A 16,716-nucleotide genomic window follows, 5' to 3' on the forward strand; every position below is an offset into this window, starting at 1 on the left:
ACACTGTTCTTTGGCATATAGAGTAGATGTAAATAAAGTTCTAAACATATACAGTATTTTTAAAAAAACTTATATTCAGACTATTTTCCTGGCTTCAGGACATTGACATGGCAAGTCAAAAGGCTGGAAATTGGGAACTGAAATTCCCAAAAACTGGAATGCAGAAAAGTTGGAGAGGCTGATTTATATGAGGGACAAGGAAGGGGTTGCCTTGCAAACATTGTGTTTCAACATGGAGATGATGAACAACAGGAATTACTGTCCAGTGTTATCTGGATGGCCACACACTATTGGAGCTATAAAATGCTATTTAAAGACTGATATGGACAAAAACAGAAATTTACAATTAATTTCAGCCCCAGAATTTACCGTCAATGACAGCAGAGACACCATAGCCAATGGATAGCCCAGGTTCCTTTGCCAAGCGGAAGCTTTGCGGCGGGTTTCTGCCAAAAAAGGAAGGGAAAAACATACACTTACAACACAGAGAAGTTATCTTGGATGAAGGATACAATTTTCCATGGCCTCCTGAGGAACTTCTCACTTCTAAGATAACCCCATTCAAGCTTTCTTCTCTCCTATGGAGAACAACCTCACTGCAATAGAGTGAGGTCTGTCAGCCTCCAATAAGATGTTTTTCTCCAATAAAATCAAACTTAATAAAGAAAAGGAGCTAATGCTAACATGCATGTTTTATTCATCCACATCTCCTTACTTAAAAGAAGAAAAAAAGTATGTGGATCCCAGGGAGAGAAGCCTGAAAGAAAGGCCCAAAAGGAAGAAGAAACTATCGTGATCAAAAGCAAAAACGCTGTTCAAAATTATAGGCCTAAATCCCAGGCCCTGGATATTCAATCTTGCTTTTCTCAGGTATTTCTCCAAAGCTAATGACCCAGCATCTTTGTGATGTTTGTTCTTAGGTTGGAGTCAAGTTTAGAAGATGAAGATAAGTAATCTGTTCCCCTCTAGAATTTTAATACAGATCCCAACAGGTTGTAGATTACCAAGGTTATATAGCTTAACACCTGGAAGGTATCCATTTCCTGCTCTAGTTCTAAAAATAGAGCATAAGCAGATTTAGGATAGCAATCAAGGGCGGAGGCTTCTCTGCCATCATAAATTCTTAAACCCAAGGCAGGTTTCTGAAAAAGCATGGAAGGTATGCATAAGAGAGAAGGTGAATACACCTGGGAAGATCTTAGTATGTCTATTTGTATGGCAGGAGGGGAATTAATCTGAGTGCTCCCAGGCTAGCATTGCATAGATGTTCAATTTATCCATAATTTAAAAAATAAAAGTAGTGCTTGGTGCCATAATACAGGGGTCCCCAACCACCGGGCCCCGGACCGGTACCGGTCCATGGATCATTTTGTACCAGTCCGCCTATTTTGCTTGGGCGCCGCCATCTTGTTTCGACGGCGCTTGAGAAAGTGCTTCCGGGTGAGCTTGTCGTCGGTTGGAAAGCGGCGTTTGGGTGCTGAAGGAATCCTCACACCTTAGTTTCGTTGAAGGGGGGGGCAGCTTCAAACAAAGAGCCGTCCCGATGGCGGTGGAGTCTCGCGTTACTCAGGAGGAGATTAAGAAAGAGCCCGAAAAGCCCATCGACCGCGAGAAGGTACAAAGGAGTTGAAGGTGGCGGGGAGAAGCAGGGGATGGCTGGCCGGCCGGTCGCTCGGCTCGCCTTGCCTTGGTCGTGCGTGCTGATGCCGGTACCGGTCCGTGGATCATTTGTACCGGTCCGTGGTACAAAAAAGGTTGGGGACCACTGCCATAATAGACAGAACACAAGAGACAGGAAATAGGACTATTTTGATAAAGCAAATCCGTGTTTTTAGAAATGTTGGTTATGTGGAGTCAACAGAGGGGCAACAGAGTTATCTCCATGGATAAAAGAGCAGGAGCAGCCAGCTCCTTTCCACAGTACATTTTATTCTTACCCAGTGTTATCCTGTGTGCATGAATGGCTAGGTATTGTTGTCTCAACATTTCCACATCAAAGTTGAGCCAGCAGGATGTTTTCCCTGAACAAAAGCAAAAGAGAGAGAGAGAGAGAGAGAGTAAAGAGATAGAACCTGGATCAGCCTCAGTGCCCACATGCAGCAACCCACTTCTCGTGGCATCAGGGCATAGTCCTATATACAGGCAATCCGTGTTGAATGACTATACAGTGACTGTTTGAAGTTACATTGGAGGAGAATGTGGTGGATTTACAATGGGTCCTCGTCATTGCAGCCATCGCATGATCATAATTTGGATGCATGGCAAACCCTCGCAATTACAACAGTAACAGCATCCTTCAGTCATGTGATCAACCACTTGCAACCTTCCATGTAGCCTCTGACAAGCAAAGGCAATGGGGAAGTCAGCAGGAGGTTGCAAATAGCAATCATGCAACTACAGAATGCTGCAGCCATACAGGAGTTATCTAACAATAGCAACTGGGACTGCTGCAACTTCCACCATAAGTTGTCATGGTCATGCGATATTGTGCTTTACAACTGCATTGCTTAGCAACAGAGTTGCCAGACCCAATTATCATTAAGTGAGGATTAATATGCCCTTTCAAAGCATATTAAAAATGGAGCTCCCCTGGAGATCCCTTGTAGACTGGTGCATGTACGCAATCACAATGACTGCTGTATGTTAGCTGTCATTTCTGAATGGATTTTATGTAGAACTATTTATTATTGTAGAAGTCTTAATGATTTAGTTGATCTATGGGGCTGTACACCATTGAAAGTCTTAATGGATTGCAATGGGATAGAAAATAGGTAAACGAATAGTCGTTTCAGCTGTCTGCTAAATCCAAGCATAAGGATTCCCAAGCCTCAGCTCTGCCTAGCCTTAAATGGGCACCTACCAGAGTTGATCTTGCGAGAAATGGCAGCTTCCTCAAATCCTGTGCAGCTCAGTTGCTCATCTAAGTCCTCCAGGAGCTGAAAAGACAGGAAACATGCACTCAACACCCTACTGGGAATAAAGCTGTTTGCTTTAACCATTCCAGAAAAATATATTTCCACAGCTTATGCCTTTTCTCTTTCCCAATCAACTAGGTAAAGATGAAGAGTAGGTGGTTAAGAGTTTAACTGATAGATCTGTGGGATTTGGCAATAATGGCAGGGATTTTTATCTGCCAAATGTTTTAACATCAGCAACAATGGTATATTGCTTAAAGCAGCTTGGGAGGAGGAAGAAATAATTGGCAATGGATTTTCAGGTGCAAGAATGGTGGCCTTTATTTCATTCTACCAATCAAAACAATTTTGGGAAACAAGTTATGTAATGCAAATCATAATGCCCCTTGAACCAAATCAGAGAGAGAGAGAGAGAGGGAGGGAGGGAGGGAGGGAGGGAGGGAGGGAGGGAGAGAGAGAGGGAGAGAGGGAGGGAGGGAGGGAGAGAGAGAGAGAGAGAAGCAGGGAGTGGGGAGTGGGGAGGGAGAGAGGAAAGGAAGGAAGTCGAATTTGCAGTCCTGATATGTCCTCACCTCTGCTTTAAACTATTCTTATCTCTGGCTTTGCTTGTTTCACCTCCTTCCCAAATAATGGTTTGGTCATTATTAGCTAGAAAGGACACCATCCCTACTGCTTGATTTAGTATCGTACAACTGATGATAATTTCCTTACCCCTTTTTGGGAACTGACCCTAGAAAAGCTGAAGCTAACTTACCCTGGGCTTTACCAACAGTGTCCCTGTGACAGTGAACATCCGTGACAGGCCGAAGGGTGTACACACTGTAAAGAATTGGAGAGAGATCAGTTGTGACTAGCCCCAGCAAATAACTCCCAAATGATCATCTCTTGCCAGAAGGTGGCACTGTCCTCCAATCTAGGAAAGTTGATAAGTTCTGTCAGGAAAGCAGATCTCTGCTTGTTTTGCTGTTTCACCATGCCAAAATGCCATTATTTGATGTCAGAGTCCAGCACAGAGCAGCTGGAGAAAACAGATGCCGTTTTAAGGAATCCAGCAGGTTAAAAAAAAAAAATGAACCCGTCACCTCTTTCTACAGTGTAACAGATTATTGGGTTCGGGCTCTTCAAGTTACTATCTTCACATTCCTGTTATCTACCATTTTCCTATTGCGTTATTCAAAGAGGCACTTTTTCTTTCAAAAGGTTAGATGGTGGGAGCCAACAAAGCAACATTCCCCAACGCTTTCCAAATGCTTCAGAATTGCAACCCTCAGAATTCTGAGCTAACATGGATGAATGTTGGGGTTCTGACCTATCAGGTAATGACTGTGCTGGCTAGGAATTCTGGGAGTTGTAGTGCCTATGCAGGCAGAGAAGGCTAGAAAAAGTTGCTGTGCTGGGTCTCAACTGACCAGCTGAACACCAACCCTCTAGGAAACCATAATACAGTAGAACCTCGGGTGATGACCGTAATCCGTTCTGAGAATTCGGTCATCACCCAATTTGGTTGTCACCAGAAGTGCATATGCGTAAAAAAAGGCATGGCATGGAAGGGCTAATTGCCACGAAAGGGCAAATCGCTGCGGTTGGTTGCCACCCAAGCACCAATTCATGACCAGAGGTAAAAACTTTTGGTCACCCGATTTGTTCGCAAACGGAAGTGTTCGCGACCAGAGGTTCTACTGTACTTCTATAATAGACCACATCTACAACAGACGTTGTCCATTACCAGTATTGACAATTCAAAGAACTTTGCAGCAGATGATAAAAAACACCCCTTCTCTGTTCCAAACTCTGAAGCAGCAGGCATGACTCAATGGAAAACTTACACAGGAGCAGAAGGACACCAAACAAGGAGATGCAGGAGTAGAGATAGGGAAGGTAGTATTCCCAGAGATCTATGGGAGAAAAAGAATACAATCGGGTTACATCCCAGGAGAAAATAAATATGGACCTCTAGGTCTAGGAAATATCACGGATGTTGCTGAACTTCAAAACCCAACAGTCCCCAATCATCAGAGCCAAGAACAAGAGGAAGCTGGGAACTGAATTTAGACATATCTGAAGGCTCCTAGATTGCCCGTGACTGAGCTGAAGATCCTACTACGTACAAAATAGAGACTTCTCAGAAAGCAGGAATTAAAATATTGAACAAGAGCCATCTGATCACCTTTACCCCAAGTTATTACTTCTAAGATCTACAGTATATCATGGATTTTATTCAGGAGCTGAAGGAACCATATAGCAATAGCACTTAGACGGAGATACCGCTTCATAGTGCTTTACAGCCCTCTCTAAGCGGTTTTAATAGAGTCAGCACATTGCCCCCAACAATCGGGGTCCTAATTTTACTGACCTTGGAAGGATGGAAGGCAGAGTCAACCTTGAGCCTGGTGAGATTCGAACTGATGGAGTGAGCAGCCTGTGATACTGCATTTTAACCACTGCACTACCATGGCTCTGGTCATTCCCTCCTCCTCATTTCCCCCCACAACAATCCTGTGAGGTAGAATAAGCTGAGAGAGAATGACAGACCCAAAGTATCACCCACTGAGCTTTTGTGGCTGAGGGGGAACTAGGATCTTGGCTCTCCCTTGTTCTAATAAAACTCCTTAACCTCTACACTACACCGGTTCTTGCTCTCAAGCATTTTTGAATTGAGCAAAGAAAGAAGAAGGTCCTTTTGTCACTCCAGAAATTATTTCCAATGCACCACAAATCATACAAAGAGTTGTTCTCATCTCAAACATCACTGCTAGGCAGAACTAGTTCTTCTGAATCTGCAGCTGACCAACCATTCAGTTGTGTGTTTCATTCCCTGCTTGGTTTTCATGAGGCATGACCAAGGGAAGCTAGACTATTAGAAATTTGTTTATTCAGTGGAGAATTTTGCCTACATGAAGAACCTTGGGTTGGAAGCACCCAGTTAATTTATTTGTTTGTTTTATTTGACTTGTATCCTGCCTCCATTGTTTATAAATAACCCAACCCAGCAAACATACCTCATACTCCTTCCTATTTTCCCCACAACAGCAGCCCTGTGAGGTGGGTTGGGCTGAGAGAGAGAGAGTGTGACTGATCCAAAGCTACCCAGCCAATTTTTGATGCTTAAGACAGGGCTAAAACTCACCGTATCCTGGTTCCTAGGCTTAACTGCTAGACCAAACTGGCCTAACAAACTAATCAAACAAACAAAAATTGGACAAACAGACCGAACAGTTCCTTCACAACTCAACTCCACTGATGAGAGGATGAGGGATAAGAAGAAGATTATTTATGCTTGCTGGCTAAAGTTTGGGCAACTTGGAAACCAGTGCTGCGCCTGGCAATGTAGATTCAAAGGTATCAGTCTTCAAGGGCCCTCCCTGCTACCCGAGGCTCAAATCTCCCCTTGCAGTGGAAGGTGTAACCCTGTAGGGGGCGAAAAGCCTCCCCTACCATAACTCACCATAGAGACTTTCCCTGCTCGCCCCATCCTGGTCCAAAATAGCAGAGGCGACCCAGACCATTCCCAGCACCAACAGGGTTAGCAACAGCAGGACTACAAAGGTCTCATACACCCGAGCCATGATCCCCTGGACAGGAGGAGAAAAGTGGGGACAGTTATTTCCGCTCTAGAACTGGGAACAGGAGGAGATGTCTTCAAAAGGCAGCTGGGCAGGTGGAAACCACTTTTGGACTTTTTTTTTGCTTGAAACAGAAATCAAGTGAAATTTTAATTTGACGATTCAAAATACCGTACACTATATAGAAATACTGTACACTATTAAATTTTAGAGCAAAAGGTTATTTTTTTGTATTTGTAACTGCACTGAAGAAAGTGGGAAGTTACTTCTATTCTATTATTTTTCTTTTTTTTTTTTATTCTTTGCACTTTTCATGCCCTACTTTTTTTAAAGTGGTTTTTTTAAATTTTATTTTGTGTAGGAATTCAAGTGTGTGCATATGTGTGTGTGAGTGTGAGTGTCTAAATAAAATAAAATAAAATAAAAAGAGACAGCTAGTACCTTCTTTGATCCGGCAAAGCCTTCTGACTCCGTGAAGAAGTAGGCAAAGGGCATGAGGAAGACAAGGGAGAGGTTGGAGAAGAGGAAGACAAGATTCCAGAGTCCTAGGAACAAAAAAAAGGAAAGAGATTCCCTTATGCCTCTGCTCCAGCTCCTCAAAGGTATATATCCCTGCTCCCTCTCCTGATGTTGGACTCCTGCTGGCCTCCTTGATTTGGGCCACTCCTGGAATAATTCACAAGGGCCCAACTCTAGTGGGGAACACCCATTTCCTCTCCAAGCTGGATCCTAGAGCCCTCTCAAAGCTGAAAATCCCACCTGCGGCTTTGCTCCGCATTTGGAAGGCTGCCCACTGGGTGGTCGAATGCATCAAGAAAGACACCTATTCTATCTTGGATGAGCTGCCCCATCACAAGTTCGGGAAACTCTTTTATTAAAAACACACAGTGATACGTCACAAGCAGTGAATTCTATCCAATCATTAAGTTACATGAGAAGGAATATTAGTGCATACATAGTAACATCCAATTACAGTGCATGGCAGTGTGAAAGGTGCAAGGTAACAAATCAGCGCCTGCATTACAGTTATCCGCCCATGATGACGTGTTTGTTGATTGGTGATCTCTGTTCCTGGTACGCTTTCAGCCTACGTGAGGCCTAGAGGCCTTGAGGCCTGGTATGTACCGAAACTATAGAAACTAATTTATTACTGCACCCACCCACCTTTGCAGAAAGGATGCACTGACACAAATGCTTGGTGCAGAGTTTATAAACTGATGTTCTCTCCCTAAGCCGCCCCTGCTCTGAAGTGGCTTCTTTCAGACTGGGTCAATTCCAGACAATGAGAGGATTCACCCTGCAGGGTCTTGCTTCTACAGCCCAAATGTTGGTGATTGTGGGATTTTTCAAAGGAGAGAAGCTAGGATTTGGGAGACACAGAGAACTCTGGAGAAGAAAAGCAGATTTTGGTGCTAATTTTGCTTTCTTTTTCTTTTTTCTTTTAAAGAGGGAAAGACTCCCTTAAATTGAAACTGCCTTCTCTGGCAGTTTTACACAAGAGAGTTCCCATCCTTATGTCCCCAAATGCTTTTCTGATGTACCAGTCCATCTTTACCATCCTTGGTCTCCCATTCAGGCGCTTTCTGATCAACCAAAGTCACCTCAGTGCTATCATGTGCTGAGACTTGGTTTTACAACTCGCCTGAGAGTTCTAATCCCTCTTACTATTCACGTTTTCTCCATTACGAAAGTACACAGAAAGGGGAGGGGCACGTTCCTTCCTTCTCCCCACAGAGACAGATACCCCTCCTCCGTGCCCACAGAGGAAGCATTGCAAGGAGCTCACCATGGATGAGGGAGCCGTTCAACCACTGGATGTAGTAATTTTGAGGGAAGGAAAGCAGGACTTCATTGCCAATGATGGAGAAGGGCAGCAGAAGTACTGCCCCCAGGGACACAGCCAGAGTGAAGGTGCACAGCCACAGCCTGAGCAAAAGGGCACAAAAGAAAGGGTAAGGTGCTTGTCCACAATTATCTGACACTGCTTGCTCCATAGTGAAGCCAGAGCCTACACCTCATATTTATCATTTTCTTCCCAAAATAGAAAAGACATTCTCTCTTGGTCCTCCATGTTCAAAGGACGAGAAGGATAAGACACTTGAGCATGAAAAGAGAGAGAAGCTGGGTTCACCTCACACAGGAAGCTAAAAGTTTGACAAGAGTCTCTGTCTCTCTCTGTCTGTGTGTGTGTCTGTCTGTCTGTCTGTCTCTCTGTGTCTGTTTGTCTGCCTGACTGCCTGCCTGCCTGTCTGTCTCTCTCCTCTCTCTCTCTCTCTCTCACACACACACACATTTGTTGGATCAGTTCTTTTCACAAGAGTCTTATCAAAATCTAGAGCAGTTCCAATTAAGGGAAGCCTGAAGTCATAAATAAGGCTTTCAAATTTTAATTTATCCCAAGTCCTTTCAGGCTTGGTAGGCAGCTAAAATCTAACTTTCTGGATTAGATGCAACCTTTAACGGGGTGGTATGATAATGTGGTATCCTTAACATGCCACATGAATGCCTTATGTATGTGGATCTGAATAAACATGCATGCTTTACTTTTATATAAACATATGCAAAAGCATGCCTTTTCTAATTTATTTATTAAATTTATATGCTGCCCATCTTACTATCAAACAACTGAAAAATAATGTCTGAAGAGGACAAGAATTCTTGAAAGCCTGAAGGGCTATCCAGGGCTGCCTATAATACATTCTCTACCATTAATGCCTGGATCCAAGAGAAATACAAAATTCCCCCTCATATTTGTTTACCTGGGCCATATTCCGAAAATACCTTTGAATGGTGTCCCTAATCACACAAAAAGTGGGATAGGGAAATCCGAATTGGATGCATTTTTTATTGGACATTTCAATTTTTTAAAAAATAATTCATAAAATGTTAAAAAGGAAAACACAGAAGTGGGAAGAAGACAGGGGAAGAGGAAGTTATGAATATCTTAAGAGGAAAAAGGAGGGAACTTACGCAATCCGATTGACTGCAGCATCTTCATCAACTAAGAATAGAAAAAAAATTGTATTATTACTGTTATTAAACTAAGTGCCCAAAGCTACTTTTCTGTCAAAGAACCCAAAATAATATATATGGTTTGCTTTGCCAGTCTAGTGAGGTAGATTAGTCATCATTCTAAACTTCTATTACCGCCAGCTACCATGGGGGAGTGGAGATCTGAATTTGTGTCATCCAATGACAAACTTTTAATTGCCAAATACATGGGATATTCCTAACAGGAAGTGTAATGATGGCATTTAGTCTTTACCATATTCCATGTTGGTGACAGGACATTTTATATTAGACCTACTTGAATCCCAGTGAAACAAAGGCAACTTTTAAACCCACCTCAGTTCACTTTTGTACAAAGTGTCCCCCTAACTCATTGCAAAACCATGACTTTATGCAAGGGCAAAATGTAATACACAGCATAAATACAGTGAAAACACAGAAGAAGGCTAGGAGAGGAATTCTCCGGGATTAGCAGAAATTACTTCTTGTCCAGCATTATCAATTATAAAATATGCAGCTGAAGACAACAACTTGTCCAATCAATCTGAACAGGCTGGTTGACCAGAGATGACAGAATCTACTATTCAATTCAGTTAGGGAAAAACCCCTTATACTAGAGAAGTTTCTGGTACTCTGTCTTCACTATCACAAAGAGATGGCATAGTTTTTCCTTCTCCTCCCTCCTCTGCAGATAAATTCAACCCTCCTCAGAGAAGGTGGTTTCCTTGAAATTCAGAATACAAAGTAGAATATACAGAACACAACTCCTGAAGGCAAAGCTGGCTGGGGAATTCTGGGAGTCGAAGTCTGCCAGGCTTAAAGTTGCCAAGGTTGGAGACCCCTGCCCTAGGGAACTGCGGTGAACAACGCCTCTCTCCAGCCACAGGACAACAGACTGGGTGGTTAGAACTGCACATATAAAAAAATTTCCTTATGAATTTGATGCCCAATCGTGTAGGCTTCAGTAGCACAAGGAAAGTTTTGTGGGGATCCCTATGCTGTAGTTATCTATCTAGGAAAAATGTTTTGTTACGGTGTAGGAGCAAAACCAGACTCTCTCTGCAAATTGGTCTTAAAAGTCCCACTGTTTCCTCATATCCCTTATGCCCAATCAGCATCAAACTACAAGCCCAACAATAGGAAAATTGCTAAGCTGGAAAAAAGAGCTATATTCCCTAAGCCAACTGCTGTCAAGGCAACTAAACTAGCAGCAGCATAAACAAACTTTAATTTAAAAGACAAAAAGCCCTTCTACAGGGACTGGGTCCAGAGACCTCAGTGCTGGTACAAAGCAGGAGAACTCTGGGGACGAAATCTTTCCATTTGGGGCAGAAAGGGTGTATTGTCTCTGGAAGCTTCATTTGCAGGCATTCTGCATAGAAGTTACTCAAGAGTTGAAGCCTGAGGGAGCTAACCAGAGGGAGCCCACAGAGTCCACTCCTCCATTGTTTTGTGAACAATTTATAGACTCCAAGTGGTTGCAAAGGGACATTTGCCAATCCTGCTAAAATCAACTGGCTTAGTTGCAAGTTTGACATAGATGCTCTGAGGCTCATACAAGGCAGTTGACAAAAGTTATGGAAGATCATCCAGTTTCACACTGGCTGATAGAGATGTTAATGATCAAACAAATAAGTTCTTCTCTGCTGGAAGGGAAGAATCTTAATTTATTAACAGGACTGTTACAGAAGCATCCAAGCCTTTATGACAGTACAACCTTCCCTCAATCTGAGGCCCTCCTGGATCTATCAAAATTACAGCTATGATTATGCTGACCTGGGACTGGTTTTCCTCCTGGGAATTGTAGAAGTAATAATCCAGCCAATGATTTTCTGGCATTCATCTAGTTGAGAGAGGTTTGCCTGGAAAGGCCAAACCTTTGCCAATGCAAATGTTGTTGCAGCAAAGATGTTCACTTTGAACACATGCATACCAGAAGGCTGGATTCCCACAGTGCACTAAGGCATGAAGCAATTTGCCTTATTTTGACATAATGTAATACTACATGTGAACTCAGCCACTGTAGTGTTTCAACCTTGGTGAGTTTAAATTGCAGATTGTTCAGCAAAACCAGGATTAAACAAGAGCATTTAGTGCAATGTGAACTCCGCTGATTTGTGATAATTGAGCAGGACACATATTTTGGAAATCTTAAAATCAAGGGAAACTGCTAGCTTCATTCTCCCCTAAACTCTAAAAGGTCATGTCCTGTATGGCTTCCACAGCTTCAGTGGTGGTGTAGTATAGTGGTTCAGGGCTGGGAAGGACAAACGGGAGACTCAGGTTCCAGGCTATCTTCAAATCCCTGAGTGATTTTGGGCCAATCCCTCTTTCTCAACCCAGCCCACATCATAGGTTTGTTGCTCCTGGGAAAAATGAGAAAAACTGAAGAAAAGGCACCTAACAAAATTGGAATCTAACAAATAAATAAATAAATCTGCCTTCTGAAACCATGTATCTAGAACAGCTTTCCCAAACCTAGACACCCCCTGGACAGATGATTTTCGGCTCCCAGTAGATCTGGCCTTTGTTGAGAATTCTTGGCACTGAAATCCACCCACTCAGGTAGGGGAGAAATGACCTTGATTTGCCTGCCTTCCCGGTTACCTGTAGTGAAGTCTGTGTGCCTTTTGAAATAGGTTAAGATGAAGTAGCACAGGATGTAGAGGCTGCCAAAAAGAAGGGTGCAGATCTGTGGGAGGAGAAGGAAAAGCTGGTTATGAGATGCTGGTCATGAGTCATCCTTATCTCTTCCCAGTGACTGGCATTCTTGAGGATATGCAACCCACTTCATCCAGGGCAAATAGAACATCAATTGGGATACTGTAGGATCATCATCTTCTCTATCCTAGTTGCTTAGCAAAACCGTTCTATTCCCATCACTGTATTCAATTTTTCTCTCATTTTCCTTTATCAACATTTCTTTATGAAATTACTTCAAAATACAAGCAGCCAGCAGGTTGAGAAAAACTGGCGTTTTCAACACTTTCCTGAAACGGTTTCTCTGTTGCAATTATTCTCTCTTGTCACCCACGTTGATGCTCTAGTTATCTTTCCCTCAATCATAAGTGTGGTTTCCCAGGTTTTCCAGTTTGGGTGCTCTTCAAACCTATCCCATTATTGCTGCCATCTCTACCACCATCTTTGCTTTATGTATCTTTGAATCCAGTCTAGATCTGGTATGTAAGCACGTAGGCTGCATTGGCAGGAAAAGGCTGACAATTTCCTGCTTTAATATTTCCTTGTTTTGTTTTGCTCTCTCCAGCTTTTAAATCATCGCCCCTTCCCAGGTATTGTTTAAAAGTATGTTAGGGAACCCAGATGAAATTAGAGGAAAGAAATGTGACTTCTAAAGGAGATTTTGAAGTCACCACATCCCCCTCAAGTCAAGTTTACAACTGAAAAAAGTGAACAGAAAAGTGAAGTGGGAAGAAGAGTGGATCAACAAGTTTCATCCTTTCTTCTAGTCTGACTGCTCTATTTCTGATTTTTTTTTATATCTTAGCTATTCCATTGCCAGCTCATTCTCAATATTCAGAATATTATAAGCAAGGGAAGGACATTCTTCCAGTTGAAGCCACATTGCCTCCTCTAGTAACTTCACATAAAATGGAAAACATACCCTCTCAAATACGTGCATTTCTGAGAACAGGATTTAGAAGTTAAAACAACAAAACAAAGCATGAAAAGAAGGTCCCATTAGTAAAGCTGTGTAAACAAAACGAGCCTACATCTGAAAATTGAATGGTCAGAGCTCTCCAGGCAAATAAACATTGCAAAATAATCCTCCAGCTATTTTTTTGTGGAATGAGCATTAAATTGCTCTCCAGCCCCAACATGTAGTAGTTATATAAAAAGAAAATCCGGATGTTTCATCTGCCACATGATAGGCTTACTGGGCTGCCAAGGACATTCAGGTGATGCTCCTGAAAACATACCAGGTTTAATTTAAAGGTTCATCTTTTTGCATTCTTAGGTTCCAAAATTTTGTTCTTCAAGAAGGAAAGCAACCTTCTGTGAGATGATTAAATGTTGCAGGCTCCTAACCCACCTTACACTCTAGAGTATAAACCTATTTTAAAATGTGACAAAAGTTGCACATTATCCTTTTTCAATGTGGTGCTATCCAGATAGGATGGATTTCCAAAGTCCCTCCGCCGTACTAGCCAACAGAGCTGAATTCTCACAGAATCTATTCCAGAATATTTGCCCATCCCTGATTAACCATATCAAAGAACTGAAGTTATAAAAAAGAGACTGCTACCAAAAAGTAACCAATCCCCTTCAGGGAATTTCAACAGTAAGAAAGATGACCACAAATATGTAGCATCTCAGTTTTACATCAGAAACAAGGTTCCAGTCTTTAGAAATACAGAAGAATACTGAAAATGATGAAGGTTGTAAAGAAGGCCAAACTAATTTCCTTGGTTAGGGAAAAGGCAATAATCTAAGTTTATTGTTCACCCTTATAGACTTTTTGTATGAAACTGAAAAAAATAAAAAGCTTTGAGTAAGAGGTAATTTTGTAATTGTAGTTATATTTATAAGAGAATATCTGTAGCTCATGGGTTGAACTGTGAGATCCTTAGTACTCCCTGAGCTTGATTTTTTTTTGGGCAGACAGCTCATTATCCAAACTAGGTAACATCATCAGTGTAAACACATGATAATGAGGATGATGATACTGTTAGTTTGAGTAATGAAATGTTTGCAAAAAAACAATCAAGCTGAGACACTGCCAAATACTCCATTGCAAGTTATGTTTGCTGCAAAAAAAAAACCTGAAAGCTGCTTCTATTTTTCATTTCATTTTCCCCCCTTTCTTTACTTTATGTTAGTTCTTGTTTTACCTTCTTTTCAAAATTCTTAATATTTTTTTTTTTTTTACTGAAACCACAGTGAAAGCAGGGGAAGAACAAAGGCTGGGAGAAAGCAAGGAAGAGGCAGGCAAGCCGTTTCTTTTTAAAGAAGGAAGCCACGACTTCAATTTCATATCAATCCCATTCCCCTTGCCCTGTTCCGACTGAAAAGAGGAACAAACAGCTTGTGGTGTTACAGCCTCTTCTCACCCAAAAGGGAAGCAGGAGAGCAAAACAAAATTGTTCCAAGCCAGCTGGCATCCTGTAGTATGATGTGCTTTGGCGTTGCCGCCTGAGAGATGACCTAGCAGAGTGTTATGCAGCCAGGCAGGAAGAAGTGGTTTTTTTTCCACCTCCTCAACGATGCCCCAAAATTAACCTTCAAACAGAAAAGGAGCATCCTGAGTTCCAAACCAAGCGACCCGGGTAGCTTTTTATTTCATGTCTTCATTACCAGATTAAAGTACCCCGAGCCAAAGAGAGCAGGCAGCCTTTCTTAAAAGGTTTCCCTTAATGGGCTGCTCTAATGTAAACACAGATGGAGCTTTATTAAGAGAGGAAGCTGAAAGCTGCATAGGCCAGTCATCAAGAAACCTGGAGGGTTCAAACCCCTGGAAGAGACAGACTCCAAAAGCTGGAGACCGTGCCAGGTATTTCTAACTAATTACTGCACTAATCCTTGTAATCTGCATTATGATCCCTAAATCATAGGCTGGCTCTCACACTATGCCATCCCCACGGCTTGCTTAATCACAATTTATGAAGTCATCTTCAATGGGAGCATGAAACTATTGCGCCTTTCAGAATTTCTTCCACTGGCTCTGGATCCGATATATCTCACAGGGTACAGGGAGGACCTCAACTTACAACTGTTCATTTTAGTGACCGTTTGAAGTTACACTGGCACTGGAAAAAGTGACTTATGGTGGCTTTTCACACTTACGACCGTAGTCATGTGAGCAAAATTCAGATGCTTGGCAAGTGACACATATTTATGGTGACTGCAAGGCCCCAAGGTCATGTGATCACCTTTTACGGCCTTCTGACAAGCAAGGTCAATCGGGAAGCCCGATTCATTTAACAACCTCAATAACTCCGGTGATTCACTTAACAACTGTGGCAAGAAAGGTCGTAAAATGCAGCAAAACTCATTTAATAACCATTTGGCTTAGCAACAGAAATTTTGGGCTCAATTGTGGTCATAAGTCAAGTCTAATCACTCACTTTAAGAGAACTTAGTTACTTCTGACTCTGCTCCAGTATATTGATGGTGATTTTTTTTTTAAATGAATCACCCTGGATCTGTGATGTTCTCACTGATGGGAGTGCTTGTTTCACTCCATTTTGTGGGTCCTGGGTTCAAACCAGGGGTGGGATTCTACCAGTTCGCACCTATTCGCTAGAACCGGTTGTTAACATTCTAAGCAGTTCGGAGAACCGGTTGTTAGAAGAAATTACTGGCCTAATCCTGTAAGGAAGGCAGAAAGTTGCTTACAGAAGTAAGGTGTTGCTTACAGAAACTGCCTCTCCGTTAACCCTTATTACATTCTTGGCAGGACTAGACTTCCTGTCTCAGGAACTTCTCTAGAGTTTTTTCCCCCTCTTTGCTGGTACCTTGCTTGTGTGGAGTGACCATTCAAAGTCACAATGGCACTGAAAAAAGTGACTTATGACCATTTTTCACACTTACGACTGTTGCAGCATCCCCAAAGTCATAAGAGGCCGGGAAGGAGATGCGTGCCTCGATGTGAGTGATATTGAGTTGGCCAAGCCCAGCCAATAACATGACCACCAAGCCATGCTGTGCGTGCGCTGCATTTGCATGAGCAGCGGTTGCACATGACTGCCACTTGCGCGCATGGACCTACCGTATTTATCGGCGTATAACACGCACTTTTTTCCCCCTGAAAATAGGGGGCAAATGATGTATGCGTGTTATACGCCGATATAATGTTAAGAAGCCTTCGGTGAATGCTGCTGGGATCGGGGATCAAGGACACAAATGAAAGAAGGGGAGGGAGGAAGCAACCGAAGCCTGTCCTTCTCTCTGGGTCAGCTCTGTCAGTCGCTCTCTCGCTCCTCCACCAGCACAGGAAGAAACTGCTTCAAAGAAGCGGGGGGCTTTTCCTGTCGCCGCAGCTTCCCTGAAGCGCCCGTTTCTCCCCCACCCCCACCCCGCCCGCCCGCCCGCCCGCAGTGCTCCGTTCTGCCTGCCTGCCTTCGTTAATGGTTGAATCGGAACAGCTTCAGCTGAGTAAAAGAGGCGAATAGTTATTATTCTCAGCCGAAGCTGCTCCCCAAACAACCAGAAACTAAGGCAGGCAGGCAGGCAGGCAGAATGGGACACTGTGGATTGAAGCGGGGGGGGGT

The 16,716-nt window shown here is 42.8% G+C and overlaps 1 protein-coding gene across 1 annotated transcript in view; it reads right to left on the minus strand.

The window, feature by feature from the left end:
* Positions 1-16,716, minus strand: part of LMBR1L (limb development membrane protein 1 like) — a 37,383-nt gene that overhangs the window by 10,759 nt on the left and 9,908 nt on the right. The window contains exons 2-11 of the mRNA XM_087956130.1: positions 12,095-12,179; positions 9,449-9,479; positions 8,265-8,404; positions 6,920-7,023; positions 6,361-6,487; positions 4,742-4,810; positions 3,670-3,734; positions 2,861-2,936; positions 1,938-2,021; positions 370-446 (exon numbers count right to left, since the gene is read on the minus strand). Coding sequence (XP_087812256.1) covers positions 370-446; positions 1,938-2,021; positions 2,861-2,936; positions 3,670-3,734; positions 4,742-4,810; positions 6,361-6,487; positions 6,920-7,023; positions 8,265-8,404; positions 9,449-9,479; positions 12,095-12,179 — 858 coding nt within the window. The remainder of the gene's footprint in view (positions 1-369; positions 447-1,937; positions 2,022-2,860; positions 2,937-3,669; positions 3,735-4,741; positions 4,811-6,360; positions 6,488-6,919; positions 7,024-8,264; positions 8,405-9,448; positions 9,480-12,094; positions 12,180-16,716) is intronic.

This window comes from Notechis scutatus, chromosome 2, assembly GCF_049901735.1.
Source record: "Notechis scutatus isolate UNSWTSFEM ecotype Mainland chromosome 2, rNotScu1.2, whole genome shotgun sequence".
Classification (NCBI taxonomy): domain Eukaryota; kingdom Metazoa; phylum Chordata; class Lepidosauria; order Squamata; family Elapidae; genus Notechis; species Notechis scutatus.